Source organism: Takifugu flavidus, chromosome 14, assembly GCF_003711565.1.
Source record: "Takifugu flavidus isolate HTHZ2018 chromosome 14, ASM371156v2, whole genome shotgun sequence".
NCBI classification, from domain to species: Eukaryota; Metazoa; Chordata; class Actinopteri; order Tetraodontiformes; family Tetraodontidae; genus Takifugu; species Takifugu flavidus.
Window position 1 is genome coordinate 19,938 of NC_079533.1, and position 21,598 is coordinate 41,535.

The following is a 21,598-nucleotide window of genomic DNA, read 5'->3' on the forward strand; positions in this document are numbered from 1 at the left end:
AAATGTCATACTCATGAACGTTCTACTTGGGAGAGAGTTGCTCTAATCAGAATAATTGGGAATTCATGCAATCTGATTGGCTTTTAGTGGAGGTACCGTAATTTCACGAACACATGGCGCACTTAAGTCTTAAATCTTCTCAACCTGGACGGGGCCCCTGATACTGCGGTGGCCTTCAGAACTGAAGAAGCCTTCTGGACAGAAGGTGAAACGTCTTCAAAAGAGAGTAAAACACTGAGTTTCTAGTGGATGCACAATCTGTGGAAGCCAACATAGAAACTTCTGAAGAGCCAAAGTTCTTGCAACAAAAATATAGTCCCCAATTAGGTTGTTTTGTATCACACGACCCCGTCCCCATTATCTTAAGAGAATATAAAAGAATGAGTGGAGACAGAAGAGAGAATGAGACGTTTTTGGCGCGTGTCGCTCTTGATTTTGTGTTTATTTTTGTAGTAAACTTAAAGGAGGCCTTTTCACTTTATGTTTGATTAAATTTAAGCTGATATTCCATTCTTGACATCTTTAAATTTACAGTATTCATGGGAGATTTATTTGGTCATTTGCTTCTTTTATTTCCTATTTCCCACATTTATTCATAGTTTTTATTAGATTGCAATAAATCCTATAACATTGAACAGACTGACTAAAGTCAAATGACCTGCGGTTCCCACCGATAGCCGTCATTCTGATGGGTTTTTGCTGGCTGCAGCTGAAATATTCCAATGCTCCATGTCACAGAGACTGTAAATACTAAACCCTAAAGATTCTGAAGGCATGATGTAAATAGTAACGTATAATACAGACATTTGAAGAGACAATTAAGAGAATGTTTCCATGCTTATAAGAGTGGCCGAGGAGCCATTTAGAACTTTATAAAGATGCATTGTGTGATACCAGGAACTAATTTAACTTCAAGGCGAAGCTGCTTCTGCTTTGTCGACCATCGACTGATCTCCTGAAAGTCCACCAGCGCTTTTTAAAAACTGAATTTTTCATCTATGGAGGGAGTAGACGGCAGATGTTTCCACAGATGTTCTTCACCAGTGGTCAGTGAGTGATGAAGCAGATGAGCGGGAGTTGACTGGCTTCTACCAGCTACTGTCTCAATGTCTCCAGCCCATAGTCTGGATTCTCTACGAGATCAGACAGCAGCTTCACTCCTGAATCCTGCAGATGGTTCCGACCCAGGTCCAGTTCTCTGAGATGGGAGGGATTGGACCTCAGCGCCGAGGCCAGAGAGCCACAGCTGATCTCTGATAAACTGCAGCTCCATAATCTAAATAAAGAAGGGAAACTTTTATAAGGTTATAAGTGAAACCAGTATTCATCTGAAAGGTTAATCAAAGGCATGATCTGTAAATATTTAATTTAGTTACAGGTTAAAAAATGATAGTAATATGTAATTACCACAATTCCAACCTCTCAGGTTTGCACTGTTCCAGAGGAGAATATATATTGTTCTGGCCCTCACTCTTCCCAGGTTCTCCCACCTCTTTCCCTCCCATCTCATCATGGAGATCCATCTCACCTGTGGCTCATCTTTAAAGGCACAACCTGTCTTAGATGACTTCCTGTCTCCCTCACCATCTCCCTCCTCGTTGGCTGGTGTCTACCAGGCACCCTCACCTAGTTTTGTCTAATTTTGGTTACCATCTGTGGGCTTTTTCATTGTCCTTAAATCAATTTATCATGAATAAGTGGTCCCCGTGTGGCCCTCCCTCCTGAAGGAACTGGGCACAACACACACACTCAGAAAGTGTGAGGACCCTCGGATGGAATAATGGACATTTTTGAGAATGGTGTTTACCTCAGAGTTTCCAGTCGGCAGTTTGGAAAGTGGAGAAAACCACAGAGCAGCTTCACTCCTGAATCCTGCAGCTGGTTGAGGCTCAGGTCCAGTTCTCTGAGATGGGAGGGATTGGACCTCAGCGCCGAGGCCAGAGAGCCACAGCTGATCTCTGATAAGCTGCAGTAAATCAATCTGAAAAATGCAGGATGAGGTTATACGGTGCAGGTCTGCATGTTATCTGCGTCAGTACTAAACCTACGTTAGTTCTTAGTTGGGTCAGACCTGAATTCACGATATTACAAGGAATTTTTTTAATGTGGTGCATCACAGCAGTGTTGAGAACAGCCTCACTTCACCATCTTAGCAGCTGGTATATAGGTAGAAAAATGAAGACTGACCTGAGCCTCTCCAGTTTACAGTTTGGACTCTCCAGTCCAGAACAGAGCTGCTTCACTCCTGAATCCTGCAACGTGTTTTCGCTCAGGTCCAGAACCCTCAGATGGGAGAGGTTGGACCTCAGAGCTGAGGCCACAGAATCACAGCTGGTCTCTGATAACCTGCAGCCTCTTAGTCTAAAATAACAATTATTTGAGAGAAGACAAATAAAAATCAACATGTACCAGAGCAAAACACAGCTTACAAGCAAAAAACTCTGTCCTGCACCGGCTTATCTGCCGTATGTTCCTATTTTGGGTTCTTTCAGGGCGGTTGGACAAGATCTACACCGTATGTAAAGTGTGTGTAGGTCAAAATACCTTCCAAGTTTGTGAGACCACATTTCTCAATAGCACTCAACTCTTGTCAGGAGTTGGGACAAAGCGACCCACTCCTGACAGCTTGTGGGCGATGCTGCAGCGACCCTGCAATCCCTACACTCTCTGGTGAAACCAAATCAAAGGTTTTAGACACTGCTGGATGCTGGAAGGGTGGCTACAGTCTGGACGCATCGTTCCCCTGACTGCACATTTCTCCAACAATGATTGGCAGCTGGTGTCACTTGTTCTCCAGATGAGAGAAGGAAAGAGAGCCACCCCACAGTGTGTTTGATTGCCCCACTGCAAGCTCAATGCTGCCAGAAAACATTGCAGGAGCATCAATTCCCCTCAGGGCATCAACAAGGACCTCAGGAAAAGGTGCAGCTGCCACCTACTAGAGACAAGCACACTGAGCTGAGATTCAAAGCCCTCTCCTCCCAAGAGAAGAGCTTGTTTGTTGGAGGCTCTTCTGGGCGATACCTGGTGCCACAGCTCCAGCTCAGCCCGTCTCTGGAGCTGAGGTGGAGCTTAGCAAGTTTCATGGTTCTCCACCACTTCCTCTGGCTGAGGACCTTCTCAGCTGGTGGTTTCTGCTCCACCTTCCAAGTTGAGCAGGTGATACTTCTGCATTCCTGCCACCAGTGTCTCTGCAGAAAGAGTCTTCTCTACTGTTTTATATTATATTGTAGAAAATTAGGATTTTTGGTTGATGTCTTAGATGTTGTTGACTAAGAGCAGGTTTTTCTTTAATAACATAGAGAGATTCGATGAGAAGAGCAAATGTATTATTTTATGAGCTACTTCCACTACTATTATATACACATACTTCCATATTGTCTTAGATTGCAAGCTGCATTTATTGCATCGTTCATAGAAAGTCATATTTGTGAGGAGAAAAACTCCAATAAGGTCATTTTCTTTAATGATCATTACAAAAGAAGGAGGCGATGAACAAACAGATTATAAAAAATTGTGAAAACTTATGGATGGAAACCTTTTTAAAATGGTTGCATTGTGTAGAATGGTGTAGAATCAACTTGTTGACTTCTGATTTGGACTCCAATGGAAGTGAGGTGCAACAATTGTGGATGCTGAAAGCTTCAGATCTTCATGAAGGTTTCTGTGGTTGGACTGACCTGCTGCCCCTTTAAGAGGGAGGCAGGTTTGGGCTTCTGGCTGGAATGAAGCCACCTCAGATGAGAATGACTGCAGGCTTTCGGTACCAAGGTTTAACAGGGTGCTCACTTCACACTTGGGCTTTTCTCTTTTTTGGGATGGCTTTTCTCAGTAGAGAAGGGGCATGGCACACTGCAGCAGCTTTCTTTTTGGGTTTGCTAGTTTTCCTTCTGATCTTTAAAAGACAGGAAGAACCATTTTTGATTGGTCTGAATGTTTGGGCGGTTTTGTGGCCAGCCTAAAATAAAACAAGACAAATCTACAACTGATACTTCCTTTCTAGTCATTGATGACCATCCTCACATGGGACAGATTTCCACAACCAATTTAATACTGCAAATCTGTCCTGTGTGGTCTTTTTTCTGAGAACTGTAACACTACGTTTTTATAACAAAGATCAAACATGGAAACATTTATTGTCTAACTAGTTACACCTGGGAAAGTACTGGATCATCTCTGACTGACCTGAGAGTCTCCAGCTCACAGAGAGGATCCTGGAGAAAACCACAGAGCAGCTTCACTCCTGGATCCTTCAGCTTGGCCTCACTCAGGTCCAGAACCCTCAGATGGGAGGGATTGGACCTCAGCACCGAGGCCAGAGAGTCACAGCTGATCTCTGATAACCAGCAGTCACTCAGTCTGGAAAAGGAATAAATGGGGCAAATAAAAACACATTTCTAAATATGAAAATGAAGAGAAAAGGAGAAAATGTAAAGAAATTTAGAAAAGACCAACAGAGGCCTCCTGACCTGAGCGTCTCCAGTCTGCAGTTTGGATGCATCATTGCAGAAGACAGGAACTTTACTCCGGCATCTGTCAGGTTAAGGTTCCAGATTAAGCTCAGCTCCCGTAGATGAGAAGGATTTGACGTCATTGCTGAGGCCACAATTTCACAATGACTCTTTGAAAGAACACTATCAGACAGTCTGTTGTGTATGAAAAAAAATAGTGAGTCAAACTTTGGGATTTCTAATCAACTCATCTGAGAATCTACCTCAACACAAATGTAGCTCATTTCCTGGAAAAGCTAAATTCAACACCGTAGAGCAACAGTTTGAACGACCATCAGATCTGAAATGCAACTGAATTATTCTCAACATTTGTCTTATTTTAGAACAGCTCATAATTACTCAATATTTAAAATGATTGTAGCAAATGGTTTAAAGAAACGTGCATCTTTTTATCTGTCTATCGGCTCTTTGGATATTTTGCATTTCATCCAATTTGTACGATGGTGCGTCAAGTCTTAATTCAGCGATCCGATCGATGACATCAGAGTCTCTGGTTGCATCGATTGCCCTCAGCTTCTGTTCTATCTGCCTGTTTCCCTTCAAATCATTTTCACTGCACCTTTTGTTGCTAGTGATGAAGTTGCCACCTAACGGGTGTGGAAAGGCTCAAACAACTTTGTGGGTCACATAAAGGCTCCAAACGGAACCGCCACAAAGACCTAAAACACCCATTTAAACCAACGAGGCCGGCTGTTTTTACGTTGAACAAATGAAGCAAAATAGTCACGTGTCATTAGTTAAAATGTGTTTTTCTGTCGTTAGAATACGATGTATACAAACAAACAAAAGTGATTTAATGCCATGACAGTAATTTCATGATAGTCAGTTAACTTGTGGCTCCTATTATTCCTGCCTTATGTTGGTTTGTCTGGATTGACCTTTGAACTTATATCCAGCCAGTGTTGAACATTTCTGGATGAATTGTTGTTTTTTTAATTTATGGACGCTGCAGTGGAGATAAAGAATTGAAGGAATGACCACTGGAGGGGTATTGCTACCTGACATGATCCACTCGCTTGATTTAAACGCCGATGTCCGGCCCCAAAAATCTTTACTTACTCGGCCTTCCTGCAGTTCCTCACAGCTGGAATCAGGCGACTTCGTCCCTCATCTGAGGTTCTGTACTGCTGCAGGTTCAGCTCATCCAGAACCTCCTCTGACATCTGCAGCAGGTAGGCCAGAGCTGAACAGTGGATCTCTGACAGTTTCCTCTCTGATATCTCCCCTGACTTCAGGAACTCTTGGATCTCCTGATGGACTGACTGATCCTTCATCTCCATCAGACAGTGGAAGATGTTGATGCTTCTGTCTGGGGAGAATTCATCACTGTTCGCTCCTTCAGGTTGTTGAGGACCTTCTGGATGGTTTCTGGGTGGCTGTTCCTCTGATCCAACAGTCCACCGAAGATCCTCTGATTGGACTCCAGAGAGAGACCATGAAGGAAGCGAACAAACAAGTCCAGGTGGCCATTTTCACTTTTGAGAGATTTCCTTAGTGCTCTCCTGAGGAAGTCATCAAGAGATGTGGCTGGTTCAGAATATCTAGGAACTGTCTTATAACCGCTGTGTCTTTCCTGGTGTAACGGTGGAACATGTAGACGGCAGCCAGAAACTCCTGAACGCTCAGATGAACAAAGCAGTAGACTGATTTCTGGAAGATCACACTCTCTCTCTTGAAGATCTCTGTACAAACTCCTGAGTACACCGACACCTCGGAGACGTCCAGTCCACATCGCTCCAGGTCTTCTGAGTAGAACATGATGTTTCCTTTCTCCAGATGTTCAAACGCCAGCCGACCCAACTTCAGAAGGAGTTCTTTATCATCCTCAGTCAGTTCCTCTGGTCTCTGCTTTCCTCCATACTTCTGCTTCTTCCTCTTTATCTGAACCCTCAGGAAGTGTGAGTAGAGGTCAGTCAGGGTTTTGGGCAGCTCTCCTCTCTGGTCTGTGGTCATCATGTCCTCCAGAACTATAGCAGTGATCCAGCAGAAAACTGGGATCAGACACATGATGTGGAGGCTCCTGGAGGCCTTGATGTGTGAGATGATTCTCTTGGACAGATCTTCATCACTGAACCTCCTCCTGAAGTACTCCTCCTTCTGGGAGTCAGTGAAGCCTCGTACTTCTGTGATCCTGTCAACACACGAGGGAGGAATCTGATAGGCTGCTGCAGGTCTGGAGGTGATCCAGATGAGAGCTGAGGAAGCAGGTTCCCCTGGATGAGGTTCACCAGGAGCAGGTCAACTGACGATTCTTGTGTGATATCAGAGATGAGCTGATGCTTGTTGAAACCCAGTGAAAATCTGCTTTCATCCAGGCCATCAAAGATGAACAGAAGTTTCCAGACAGTCAGATCTTCTGCTCTGATCTTCTGTAATGTTGGATGGAAAACATGAAGCAGTGAGAGAAGACTGTGCTGCTCATCTCTGATCAAGTTCAGCTCCCTGCATGAGAGTGGAAGCACCAGACTGATGTCTTGGTTCTCCAAACCTTCTGCCCAGTCCAGACTGAACTTCTGCACTGAGAAGGTTTTTCCAACGCCGGCGACACCGTTGGTCAGAACCACTCTGATGTGTCTCTGTTGCTCAGATAAGACTTGGAAGATGTCCTGGCACTTGATTGGAGTGTCCTGGATGTTCTTCTTGGAGGTTCTCTCAAGCTGTCTCACCTCATGTTGTGTGTCCACCTCCTCACTTTGTCCCTCAGTGATGTAGAGCTCAGTGTAGATCTTGTTCAGCAGGGTTCCACTTCCTGCTTCATTAGTTCCTTCAGTCACATCTTCACATCTTCTCTTCAGATTGATCTTATGACCTTCTATCACCTCCTGCAGATCACCACCCTCTGAAACAAACAATCTTTTAAATCCTTTTACAATTGTCATCTACAGCAGTAACACAGATGTCCTCAACTGGAAAATATTCTGTCATGTTTGAATGATAGAAGCAACAGTCGAGTAATGACCCATCTTACTGTCACTTTAAATGTTATGTCTTCTTATGTACACCTATTCTTTTATTTCATTGGGTTTCAACTAATTGAGTCTATAACAACCATTTCCATGTCTTCCAAGAGTTTGCTTGGACTAAACAGCTGGTAAAAGCTGGATGATATTTAGAAAAACACATCAAACCTTCTCCAAACACATCATACTCAGCAGACCCATTGTCCTGTAAAGGTCACCTGCCTTCAGCTCTTTAACACTTTCCAGAACTAAATGACTAAATGTTGCTAAATACTGTCTAAGCATTTAGGAAGGTCTTCAGAGGGTCCAGGGGTTCCAGTGGAACCAAACAAGAGCTCTCTGGATCTTCTCTTGCACATTGTAAATACACAAGTTGTTCCTTTATTCCGACCCAAAAGTATCTTATTAATACAAATGTACGAGCTTACGTGAGACGCTGTTGTCCAGGTCGGCGGTCTGCAGTTCAGTTCTCCGTTTCTTTTCACCCTTGGGACAGGAGGAATCTCCAATGGAAGCAGACCGTTTCTGATAGCTGTCAAAAATGGGAATAGTGGTTATACATGTCTACTGGGCGTTAGCAACGCCTAAGAAAGGCTGCGTTCACTTCTACTTTCAGTTTGCTCTGACAGTTGAAGATTGAATGAACACTGAGCAAAAAATATAAAGTTATTTACGTTCTAACAAGCTCGTTTAGTTGGAGAAAAGTGTATTTGATCTAAGTGTTTAGTGGCTTTTCCTCATTGTGAATTTATGTTAAAATAAAAGTGCCAAATCAGGAATATAAACTCATAGAATAGAACAAAAGTTCTACATTTATGCTCCAAATACAGTAGTCTGGTCTCTGAAACTGATCATTAAATAGCACAGAGGTCACGCGTATTCAAAAGCTTATTTCAACCATTTAGAAATGACTGATATTGTTGTCTATGGGTTTATTAGAACCAGGAGCCTTATAAATAGACTTTTTAATGAATTTTCATGACGTGGTGGAACAGTGTGATAGAACAAGCTGCACAGACCTGCCATGTCTTACCCATCCGTATCTAAATGGAGAGCTGAGCACTCTGCAATGATGGATATTGTTGGGAAACTTTAACCCATGCAGGAGAAATGACCAGTTAAAAACAAAAGCAATTTTCAGTTTTAAAAGATTTACCACACTAAAATTAACATGGGGGTTAATGGGAGCGAACACCTGACATGTTGGTGCACCGTTTCATTTTAAGGACCTGATGAATTTCATTTTTCACGATAGTGGAGGCTAATACCCACAAAATGATGTTTTGTATGGTTGTGAAATGTTCTAAGGCAGAGTTATGTGGTTCAGAAAACCTTACTTTAAAGGTGAGCCTTGAGGTCCAATACCGAAGTTGATAGGTTCAAATTTGGACCAGTCACTCTTCAGGGACACACAGCTGGGCACTGTGGACTCTGCTCTGTCCTCGTCCATCCTGAGGAAACATCAGAAATAGTGATGAGACTGTGATGAAGGTAAATAATCTGTAGAGGTTGGAGTTAAATAATCTCAATTCACTGCATTTTTATCAAACAGGAACATTTCTAATCCATTCTGGATAACAACTGAATCAATAAATAAATGATCTATCTGTATAATTTTCATGTTTTCAGAGTTTAAGCTGCTTTTTTAACTGTTCCCTGCAGTGAGAAAAGAACTGGCACCTTTTCCAGCCCCTCATCCTGCAGCACTGAATGTGCTCTAAAGTTCTTTCCAGAGCAAACGTCTCTGCACTTGCAGCAACATGTTGTAGTCATGGATCCGTGAGGAGAACCGGATACAGGAAACGCCCCCACTTTGATCCCAAAACCCAACTGGTGGCCAACGGTGGTCCGGCAACGACGGGGACGCTGGTCCATCGGGCCGACAACACTGGTTTTCCACAGGCCAACATGGTGAAAGGACTGTCTTCAGCTCAGCCACTAAATTATCTGGTGCTACATAAACATACTAGTCAGGACTTTTTAACTCCCCTCATTTGTTCCCCTCTTCAATTATTTCTATGATCCAAGTCCTCAAAGATCACTGCTCTATTTAAAGTAGATGAAAGAAATGACACCACTCCTGCATTTCTTTCACAGTGGTTCCACAACATAGAACAATAAACCACTGTGAGAAAACGTGCAACATGAACCCAAAATCCTGTTGGTGTCCTGTGATCCTGTGTGGATTTATTTAATTATTTTTAAAGTTTATTGTCTTAAATAATACCAAAATATCCAGCTGTAACCTGGACTGTTGAACAACTCTAATAACTCTAAGAGCTTTTCACCTGTCACAAAAATGTCGCTCTTCCTGCTTCGTCTGAACAGAATACTTTCACTTTTAAAACCTAATCAACAGCTTCATGGCGTATATATTACTACCATTAAAGCATTCTGGGAGGGTTTAAAGTTATTTTAGGATCAGTAGCAAAGAGCAGAAACATAAACTAAACTTCACTTAGAAAGACGATTAGACTATAACTAAAGCCAGACTATGAGAAAGTTAAATAAGACCTCTTCATTTATAATGTATAATGATATTTGTGCTAAAACTAAATATGAAGTCTCATGATTCAAATCTTGATTTTTTATCTCCAAACACAAATGTCAATTATTTTCAATAATGCTCTTCGTTTCCACTCACCTTGTCGGTCTTCAGTCTTCCTGCTTAGTCTGAAAGGAATACTTTTAAAAACTGGTTTGTTGAGTTCCCAGTTTCTGGGACCGTTGTTGCTGGTGTCTACCTGCAGGGGGCGTGGAGGAGCCGCTCATCAGCCACAGTGGCCCCGCAGACACACGCACCTGCGGTCTCTCTTCAATCTCCCCTTAGATTTAAGGACAGAACTCCCGTCTGCCAGCGGCGGAGTGTTTTCGTCCTCATCGCCAAACCCTGACTTCTGTGGCTTGACTATTTTTGAGAGTTTTCCGAGCGGACTTGTTCTGGACTCAGTCGAGGTCTCTCCGCGTCTCTGTGAACGCGGACCGAACTGTTCTTGTTCACTTTAAAATAAAGACGATTTTCGGACACCATTCTCCACCATTATTCAACCTAGTTAACTAAATAAGATTTATGATGCTTGACAGATTTAGAAAGACTTGTAAAAGCAGCATATTTCTGCAGCCCTGGAGTCCAGGAGGAGCAGCAGAGGTCAGAATGTGTCGGAGCGCGTTTAACTATTGTCTGCAGTTCCACGCGTGTCCACCGAGTGGCGGTAAAGCACCACATGATATTTCTCCTTTTTGGAACTTCTTCAGCTGCGTTGAGCTTTAAATCTTCACCTGTCGCTCCCTTTAAGCTTTAAACTTTGCGGTTCTGTGTGTAGTTTGTTGGTTTGAATATTTCTGATGAATTCTGATGACGACTGAAACTGTCAATGACCAATAGAAAGTTCGTCCATTGTTCTACTGCGTCACACATTTTCATCATTTATTGTCATTTTAGGGTCTAAACTGGACCAGTTCTGTGAGCTGTTTTGCTTTTTCTGTAGACCAGATGTTCCAGGCAGGTTCCATCATCGGACACAGACAGAGACAGGTCACGTGACAACAGTCAGCCTTTAGTTCTTTATTACAGGAGGATCTGGTTTATATACAGACACGAATCTGCAAAATACTAAAAAGTTTATGAACCCAAAGTACTAAAAAGTCTACATCCACGCACAGGCGTGTATTAAGTGTTTATACATACGTGTGCGCGTACGTGCACACTGTATATTCATCTAATAACTGTTAGTTTCTAAAACACCAAAGTAGAGTCACTGAGGCACGGCTTCACCTCCTTTACACCGAGGTTTCCCTGAGCAGGTGTGATGAACTGTTGCAGAAGGAAAAGCATGGAACATGTTAATAACCGGACACAAAAACACTCAGGTTTATTGTCTGACGGCATCAGTGTCTCTGGTTGCATCTGTCTGAGGAGCATTGTGAAACCAGGAGCAGTGTAAATGAGGGGGGGGCAGTGAGTGGATGCTGCATTCATCAAACAACAATAGTCAGAAGAGAAGAAGGAAGAACAGAAGCCCGTGTTCCTCAGTGTTGGTGTGGAGACGCCTGTTTGGAGGAGCAGGAAGCAGGCTGGACTCTTCCAGCTGGCTTTAATGCCACTTCTCTTCTGAGAACCTCCCAGCAGCTTTCTCTCCACCATCTTTTTACGCTGAAGGTTTTTGATCATTTCAGGTCAGATGTTCTTGGACTGAGGTTAAACATGTTTGTTCTTGTGCTCGGAGCGAACCGATGATCCTCTAAAGTCAGGCATCCTAAAGGTGGATGTTTTCTGAGGCCTGGAGGCTTTAAAGTGGCGCTTTTACCCACTTGTCCTCGTTCTGTTGGAAACTTGATCCAAAAACCTTTTCTGGAGCTTCATGTTCTGCTTTTTTGAAGGAATGAAATGGTTTCATCAGCGCTGCCGGGGGCTGAGCAGGCTTCATAAATCTGAAGCTCTGAGATCCTTTAAAGATCTCCTGGAATCAGCAGATGGGGGTTTGATCAAAAACTGTAAGAATCAGTCAAGCTATCAAATCTTGACTCAGTCCAAGCGTGAACCAGTCCATCCAGAGCTGATTATGGCTCAGCCAGGAGGAAAGCACGGCCTGGGGGGGTTCATATGGAGCAGGCACACTCTGGCTCTATTGCTACTGAAAACAGCCCTTCAGCACAGCAGCCTGAAATACAGTTCTGGAGAACACCTGTTCCCAACAGAACCTGTTTAAAACGGGACCAGTAAAGATGCCCGGCGTGACCACGACCACGGGGGGGGGGGGGCAGAGACAGGCAGTAACGCCGCTGCCCACCGATTCACCTGGAAACAACAAAAACCCCAGCAGCTTGGACCCAATATGGCAGCGTGTTCCTCAGAAACGCTCCTCAAACTCTCCCCACAGCTTCATTGCTAAACAGGATTTGGGTTTTTTTGTCCGTGCTAAATGGAAAGTGTTTGTCCTTTGGTGGTCCAACAGGACACGATTTGGATGGATGGATGATTTGATGTTATTGAGAATAAAAACAGCTGAAAATGGAAGCGGAGATGTTTCAGAGCACCAGAGTTCAGAAAGAGTTTCTAATCAAACACCGCCTGCATCTTTCAAAATATGGTTTCACCCCTTTAACATGATCAAATAGTCATAACAATGAACAAGTATCACTTGTCCTGTTATTTATACTTGAATTCGTTATGTTTAATACATTTCCGTGTGTGTACAACCACCTCCTCAGCAACGATGCCCAATTCAACGTGGCCTACTACTGCAACGTTCTGGTGGATTCAACAGGTCTCTGCTACTGGTTACCACCCGCCATCTTCAGATCGTCCTGCTCCATCAGCGTCAAATATTTCCCCTTTGACTGGCAGGACTGCACGCTCAAATTCACGTATGCACGGGCAGGATTTTTCATTGTTGTTTGAAACGCAGACAAACTCTGACATGATGTTTTAAACTGAGCTGAGTCAAGATTTTATAGAATCTAAACACATATGAGAGGAGAAAAAGGTGCAAAAATAAAATGCACGGTGCAGCTAAACTCTCCCAGTAGGAAAACAGGCTTTTTAAATTCTGAACTGCATTTCCCATGTTGCCTTGCAGCTCTAACGTACAATGCCAAAGAGATCAGGTTGCTCCTGAAGGAAGACATAGTCATTGAAACCAAGTGGACGGTTGAATGGATCATTATTGATCCTGCAAGCTTTACAGGTAACCAAGTAAAGATTCATTTCCATTTATTTTTATTTTTTACTGCATACAGTCCTGGAGCTTGTGGGTGACTTTCAGTGTACTGGATGCTGTTGATACATGCAGAGAAGTTGTTTTGACCAGAGCCTGAGCCTTCAGACTGGCTGCAGCTCCAACCAGACTGACAGTCATAACTTCATCACTTGTGTCTGAACTCTGGCTTTGACCAACAGAGAATGGTGAGTGGGAGATCATCCACCGACCCGCCAAGAGAAACACCTACAAACACATTCCCATGGAGAGCAACAAGCATCAGGACATCACCTTCTACCTGGTCATCAGACGCAAACCTCTCTTCTACGTGGTCAACATCATCATCCCCTGCGTGCTCATCTCCTTCCTGGCCTCGCTGGTCTACTACCTGCCCGCAGACAGTCAGTGCAGAGTCACAGAACGTACTGAAGCCAGCGTCAGGCAGATTAACAGTCTGGGACCTTTTCAGAATCACAACTACATGAACTGAGTTAACCTTCAACAGCACCCAAAGAATCAGACATTATAGCTGAATATCACGTCAGCACGGGACAACACAGCTAATAAAGCAGCAAACATCGGTAGTGGGCGGAGCTGAGGGGCCGCCATTAATCGAGAAACATTAATTAGCTCCCCAACAGATTTTTGAATAGATTTTAAAAAGGATAATAAAAATGTGTGTGTGTGTGTAGGTGGTGAGAAGATGACACTGTCCATCTCGGTGCTGCTCGCTCAGTCTGTCTTCCTACTCTTGATCTCTCAAAGGCTCCAGAAACATCCACGTCCGTTCCTCTTATTGTGAAGTAGGTAAACGCACCATTTACTCCACATCATTTAACTCTGAATCAGATATATTCTGCTTCTCCAAACTATATATACATTAGGGCTGCAGAACCAGGTGACAACCGGCTGAGATTTAAAAAATGGAAAACACCTGAGTGTGTTTGTGTGTTGAAGATATTTGATGTTCATCATGGTGGTGGTGACGGTGGTGGTGCTGAACTGTGTGGTCGTCCTCAACCTCCACTTCAGGACGCCGAGCACGCACGTCATGTCTGAGTGGACCAAACAGGTAAGACACACACATCCTGTTGTCCCTTTGTTGAACAGATGAACATCAGGATATATGAACATGTGACTTAATAACATATGAAACAGGATATATGAACATGTGACTTAATAACTATGAAAGAGGATATATGAACATATGATTTCATAACATATGAAAGAGGATATATGAACATGTGACTTAATAACATATGAAAAGGGATATATGAACATATGACTTAATAACTATGAAAGAGGATATATGAACATGTGACCTAATAACATATGAAAGAGGATATATGAACATGTGACTTAATAACACATGAAAGAGGACATATGAACATGTGACTTAATAACATATGAAAGAGGATATATGAAGATATGACTTAATAACTTATGAAAGAGGATATATGAACATGTGACTTAATAACTTATGAAGAGGATATATGAACATGTGACTTAATAACTTATGAAAGAGGATATATGAACATGTGACTTAATAACATATGAAAGAAGATATATGAAGATATGACTTAATAACATATGAAAGAGGATATATGAACCTGTGACTTAATAACATATGAAAGAGGATATATGAACATATGACTTAATAACGTATGAAAGAGGATATATGATGTGTGACGGCCCACTAGGTGGCCTAACGTCTGGGTTTATTATTTGGGATCTGGTGTCTTTGGCTGCGCCTGGTCTGGTGTTGTGCTTGGCCTGCAGATGGAGCTGTCTGGACCTGTTTGGGAGGCCACCACTCCAGGTGGGGGCTCATTAACCTGATGAACCAGTGATGGCTTAAAAACCCGTGTTCAGGAGGAGATGGGACTGATCGGGCCGAGGGTCAGCTGCTGCCGAACGAAATTGGAAACCTTGCCGAACGCGTCCACTGGAGAGTGCCAGTCCCGTTGTTAAAGCCTCGTTGGGATTACCCTCGTTGGATTCTGATTATACCCTGTTGCACCCTACTGCTTTCACCGTTACTATTGACTGTTCACTTTACTTTTCAATAAATCCCTTTTTGTTAAAAGTGCTTGGTCTCCCCGTTTATGTTGTGGTCATTCGGAGCCAAGTGGTCATGACATATGGGGGCTCGTCCGGGATTCTGAACTTGTCTGCGGAGTGGTGAGTAACTGCCGCAGCCCAATCTACCGATCAGCTGTTTCTTGCTTGTTGGTGCGCCAGCTGAGTTTGTTGGGGAGACCTTTTGGTTTTGGAGCTTTTCCCGTGGTAGGCTGTAGGGCAATTTGCGCTGTTTTTTGTTTTTTTTGTTATTTTAGCTTGTTGTTTTTGCGCTGCTGCCTGGGCTGAAGACTCAGCCGTGAGGGACAGTTGTTCAGTCAGAACAGCTGAAACTCAGCGGTATCGAGTTTAAAATTTTTGGCTCTGGGGCAGAGCGTGAAGAGACAGGTGGAGTTTGGTGGGAGGCGTTCGATACGGGAATCGCTTCGTTGATTCATTCATTCATTCATTCATTCATTCATTCATTCGTTATTCTCGCCCAGCACGCGTCGGCAGGGTTTATGCCACTTATTGTTAATTGATTGCTCGCTGTGCCATGTCTGACCTTGATTTGTTTTTTTCAGCTCCGACTATAGCCGCACTGGGGACCTTCAGTAAGGCCCAGTTATTGAGGTAGCTGACTACTACCACTTGGAAGTAACCGAGTTAAAGGGGAGAAAGAAACGGGAAGTATTTGATAGCTTGTTAACTTCGTTAATGGAGCTCCAGGTGTTGTCGGACGGGACACACATAGAAAAAGCTACCCCTGCAGGTGCGTCAGTTGTCAGTGAAATGGGAGACCATCATTTGACGTTCGAGCAGCGCAAAGAATTATTACAGTTACAACATGAAACGCAAAAGGAGCTGGCTATGCTCAATTTGGAACAAAAGAGACTAGAGTTGAGAACTAAAGAAGAGGAGCGCTTGTTGGAAATGGAACGGATGCGTAATCATCGCAGTGAGCAGGGCAATGTGAATATATGGTTAAGTTACTGCCTAACTTTAATGAGCGCGATCCAGAGATTTTTTTTCTCTTTATTTGAGCATGTCGCGACGGAACGTGGCTGGGGCGTTTCGGATCAGGCAATACTGCTCCAAACTGTCTTAACGGGCAAGGGCCAGGAGGCGTTCATTGCGTTGTCACCTGCAGAGAGAAGGGAGTATGAAACGGTGAAAAATGCTGTATTAAAAGCATATGAAAGAATTCCTGAAGACTATCGACAGAAATTTAGGAATTGGCGAAAAACGGACAAACAAACTTATACGGACGTGGCCAGAGAACTTGTGAGCCTTTTCAATCGGTGGTGTGTGTCTGTGGGCGCAAATACTTACGAGACATTGACTGATTTATTAATCCTGGAGCAGTTTAGGAACATATTGCCTGAGAGGATTGCAACCTATGTGCAGGAGAATAAAGTAACATCCGCTGCTCAAGCCGCCGTCCTTGCGGACGAATTTGTGTTAACTCACAAACCCTCCCGTGATCGGTCACAATTGGAGTATAGCCGTCCAGATCGTTCTCAACCAGAGTATAGCCGTTTCGGTCGCCGTTTCTTTTCGGGCAATGACGCGCAAAGAGGGCCTTCGAGCAGGCATGGTAATGCAGCCCGCTATCAGGACGATTCGGGTGACAAGTGTCGCTATTGTTATGAGCCAGGCCATTGGAAAAAGGAATGTCCTTTACTCGCAGCTCGAAATAAAATTCGTTCTGGGAGCACTAAACCAGTGGGATGTGCGGCTCCAGCTAAAATTGATGCCCCCCAAACTGAGCGTGAGTCGGTGCGCCCGATCCTAAACATAAATGGCAAAGATGTCGCAACTACAACACAACATATCGACTACAGTCCATTTATTACGGAGGGGTTCGTGTCAATTGTGGGCGATACGAAGAAAGTCCGTGTCCGTATTTTGAGGGACACTGGAGCTTGCGTTAGTTTCATTAGTGAAAAGGTTTTGCCTTTTGATGATGTGTCAGACACGGGAACGAGTGTGCTAATTCGTGGAATTGGTCTAAATTCATTTTCAGTCCCAATACATAAAATTCACTTAAGCTCGGGGTTGGTTGATGGAGTTGTAAATGTAGGTGTCCGTCCTACATTGCCAATTGATGGCGTGGATGTCCTTTTGGGCAACAATCTAGCAGGCGGTCGAGTGTGGCCCGAGCCTGTGCCTCCTATGGTTAAAACTAACCCAGTACCAAACACACAGCAGAACGATTGTTCTGCAGCGTTTCCTGAGGTCTTTACAGCGTGCGCAATGACGAGGGCTATGTCTAAAAATCTGTCGACACGATCGAGCTCCTCTAACGGGAAATATGTTCCAGTTCTTCCTCCATCACTGTCGCGTGAGAAAGTGAGCCTGGCGCAAAAAGAAGACAAATCTTTGTCCTTTCTGTTTGAGCGAGTGTCCTCAGGCTCTAGTGCAGAGTACGCTATCGATCAAGGTCTCCTGCTACGCAAGTATTCGCCCCCAGGGAAGTCGGATGTGGCAGGTCCGGTGACCCAAGTGGTGATCCCTATAGGGTATCGGGACGTAGTGTTGGACACTGCGCACGGAGAGGCGTCTGGGCATTTTGGAGTCAATAAAACATATCGGCGAATACTTGAACATTTTTATTGGCCTCGGATAAAACGAGACGTGGCTAAATTTGTGAAGTGTTGCCATGTGTGTCAAATGGCTGGAAAGCAAAATGAAAAAATAGAGCCTGCACCATTACAGCCTATTCCGTCGGTGGTCAAACCATTTCGGCATTTAATTATTGATTGTGTGGGGCCGTTGCCGCCGTCAAAGTCGGGTAGCGCTTACCTTTTGACTATCATGTGTCAAGCAACTCGCTATCCTGCGGCCTATCCATTAAGAACAATTACCACCAAAAACGTTCTAAAGGCATTGACACAATTTATGGCCGTATTTGGTATTCCCCGGTCGTCCAGAGTGACAGGGGGTCAAATTTTACGTCGGCTGCTTTTGCGGATGCCCTCCGCCGGTTACTGGCTCAGCCTTCATTTTCTAGCTGGGCGTCACCGTGTTTGCTCGTACGGAAGGCTGATAACACCTATCGGGTTTGCACCGATTACCGGAAGGTAAACACGGTGACTAAGCCAGACTCATTCCCTTTGCCTAGGATCGATGTGACTGTGTTGATCGGGTTGGTGCTGCACAATTCGTGAGTAAATTCGATCTTTTAAAGGGTTATTATCAGATAAGGCTTACTCCGCGCGCACAAGAAATCTCCGCATTCGTTACACCATCTGGCTCTATTCATATCGGGTTATGGGGTTCGGTCTTCGGAATGCCCCTAGCACATTCCAACGGCTCATGAACCGAGTGGTCGCTGGGTTGGAGGGATGCGCTGTTTATTTGGATGATGTAATTGTCCATAGTGAGACGTGGGACGATCACATTGCGCGCACGCGCGCGCTCTTTGAGAGATTGGCATCGCGAACCTCACTCTCAACTTGGCTAAGTGCGAATTCGCAAAAGCTACGGTAACCTACCTAGGCAAAATCGTGGGGCAGGGGGCAGTTCGGCCTGTCAGTGCCAAGGTTGAGGCTATCCATTCCTTTCCTCCTCCTACCACCAAAAAGGAGTTAATGAGGTTTTTGGGAATGGTTGGGTATTACCGGGGTTTTTGCGTAAATTTCTCGACGGTGGTTTCACCATTAACAGATTTGTTAAAAGCTAAATCCGTGTTTGTCTGGTCTCCGGAATGTCAGCGTGCATTTGAGAATGCAAAATTCCTGTTGAGTTCAGCACCGGTTTTGGCTGCGCCGCGATTGAATGACCCATTTCAGCTGCAGGTGGACGCGAGTCACGTCGGGGCCGGTGCGGTGCTTTTACAGGCAGATGGAAATGGAATCGATCGTCCAGTATGCTATCTTTCCCGAATGTTCAAGAACCATCAGCTGAACTATTCGGTTATTGAAAAAGAAGCATTAGCATTGGTTTGGGCGTTGATGCACTTTGATGTTTATGTGGGCGGGGGTTCCCAAGTAGTGGTCTACTCGGACCATAATCCCCTGACGTTCCTAAACTCATTGCAAAACTCCAATCAAAGGTTGATGCGGTGGTCTTTATTCTTACAGCCTTACAATTTAGTGATTAAACACATTCGTGGGCTGGAGAATGTTAAGGCGGACGCTCTCTCCCGAACTCCGTCCGAGCGAGCCTCGGTTGTTCTGTGTCTGTCTGTCCGCCTATGTCTTTGTTTGTCGCCCTTAAATGTGCCCTTGCCGAACGCGTCCACTGGAGAGTGCCAGTCCCGTTGTTAAAGCCTCGTTGGATTACCCTCGTTGGATTCTGATTATACCCTGTTGCACCCTACTGCTTTCACCGTTACTATTGACTGTTCACTTTACTTTTCAATAAATCCCTTTTTGTTAAAAGTGCTTGGTCTCCCCGTTTATGTTGTGGTCATTCGGAGCCAAGTGGTCATGACAATGAACATGTGGTTTTTCTACTATAACACACAGACACATACACACATCAGTATCAGTGTTCCAAATCCTGTTTTCTTTTTCTGCCAGCTCTTCCTCCAGCGATTACCCCACATCTTGCGCATGTCCCGCCCTGCTGAGGCAGAGCCGTACTGGGATGGAGCGTTACCGCGGCGATCCAGCTCAGTGGGCTACATGGCCTCGGCTGAGGAGTACGACAGTGTGAAGTCCCGCAGTGAGCTGATGTTTGAGAAACAGTCTGGGAGACATGGACTGGTGACCCGAGTCACACACGCTGCCAGGACGTTTCCAGAAACATTTAAACACATGAGATATAGAAGCATCAGTAGCTTCATTTGAGTTCTGAGCTTTGGTGTCTGTGTGGAGCTGTGAAACCACAAGAAGAGGGAGGAGCCATCAGCTGTACGCAGAGATCAAGCCGGCTGTGGATGGAGCCACTACATCATTAAACACATGCGCAACAAGAATGACTACAATGAGGTCAGATGGTTCAAACAGAGTCCTCAACCCAAAGTCTGATTTAAAAAGATCAAAAGTGGCGTAAATGTCTGGTCCTGACAGGAGAAGGATAACTGGAGCGGCATCGCTGGTACAGTAGACCGACTCTGCCTCTTCCTGGTTACCCCGGTGATGACCTTTGGCACCGTAATCATCTTTCTGAGGGGAATCTGTAACCAACCTCCTCATCTGCCCTTCAAAGGAGCCCCGCATGACTCCAGAGAGGAGAACCCACGCCTGCTGTGATGCACACACACAGCCAGGGCTTTTTCCATCGCCACCGTTTCTCTGGGGAAAATGTTGCATTTCTTTATCTTCATAACAACAAATCTTTAGTTTGTTCTATAGGAGCTCCATATGTTTAGTGTCAGAGACTTCTTAGATTGTGTTCATTGCTGGCACATAAAGAAAAATGCTTTGATTTTACTAAAGTGACACAAACCCATCTCAACACTGTTTTTTATATCCTCTACATTATTGTGCGTAGTCTGTGTAACTGTTGTGCTTTATTTCTGCTGGCTTCTTTAATGGGATGTAAACCAGCCTGACATAATACCAGTTGAGTACTTTATTTTATGTTGCCAAAGGTTTAAAAACAGCCTGAAAGAATAAGAAATTGTGAAAATTAGAGGATGAATTATACCTGGTGGTATCTGATCTTGAATGGCAAATCTTAGAGTATTTTATAGGGAAGTGAAATAATGTTTGGACCTCTTATCAGGCAAAGAGAAAGTTGTTAAGAACTGCTCTAAAAACACCACCTCAGGGGGACTATATCCAAATCTCTCCGTTTACTGATGGGACGTTGAAACGTCAATACGTGGATTCATACATTTAGAACTGGACGTTGCACCAGAACTGGAAGCGCGGACTGATACATTTTTAACAGCGGTCCTGTTTCAGCCCTCCGGGGTTTAATAACAAAATACGAAAAATACGTAAATTTTAATTTTGGAAACATTGTTGTCGGTTGTTCGACCTGCCGGCTTTCGCTAAATTGCTAAATACGCGCTAGCATGCATGTTTTAAGCTATGGTAGCGGTATGTTTTACCATGCCCGTGCCCTATAATCCGGAGCGCCTGATGTATGTGTTAAATACAGAAATAGCACCTGTAACTGAGGCTGCACCTTTTAATACGGTGCGCCCTTTGGTCACGAACATACGGTATATAGAACATAGGGCACGTTTGTGCGTGATATCACTCCGCGTCTGCACAACGACCACAACCTCCTATCTTTAGTATTGCTGCGCCAACTGGTGGTCTTTTGGGTTGAGGATAACGGTGATCTATATGTACCTATATGTAGCTATAGCGTCATTGGGCTCCACTCCAGCCACTCCTGGTAGTTCCTCAAAAACACTGAGTTTCTAGTGGATGCACAATCTGTGGAAGCCAACATAGAAACTTCTGAA

General features: G+C 44.2%; 1 protein-coding gene and 1 pseudogene across 13 annotated transcripts in view; both read right to left on the reverse strand.

The window, feature by feature from the left end:
- Positions 1-423: 423 nt before the first annotated feature.
- The window catches only part of LOC130537198 (ribonuclease inhibitor-like), a 180,748-nt gene continuing 159,573 nt past the window's right edge, over positions 424-21,598 (reverse strand). For 9 of the 13 annotated variants that reach the window (XM_057053794.1, XM_057053796.1, XM_057053795.1 and 6 more), the window contains 2 exons: positions 1,808-1,981; positions 424-1,276 (listed from right to left, as the gene is read on the reverse strand). In XM_057053794.1, the coding sequence (XP_056909774.1) occupies positions 1,096-1,276; positions 1,808-1,981 (355 nt within the window). In that variant the 3' untranslated portion in view covers positions 424-1,095. Of the gene's footprint in view, positions 1,277-1,807; positions 1,982-2,187; positions 2,362-4,185; positions 4,360-21,598 lie in introns of all 13 variants that reach the window. The other 4 variants (XM_057053804.1, XM_057053798.1, XM_057053793.1 and 1 more) reach the window with 3 other exon arrangements.
- Positions 5,988-8,936, reverse strand: LOC130537201 (protein NLRC3-like; annotated as a pseudogene).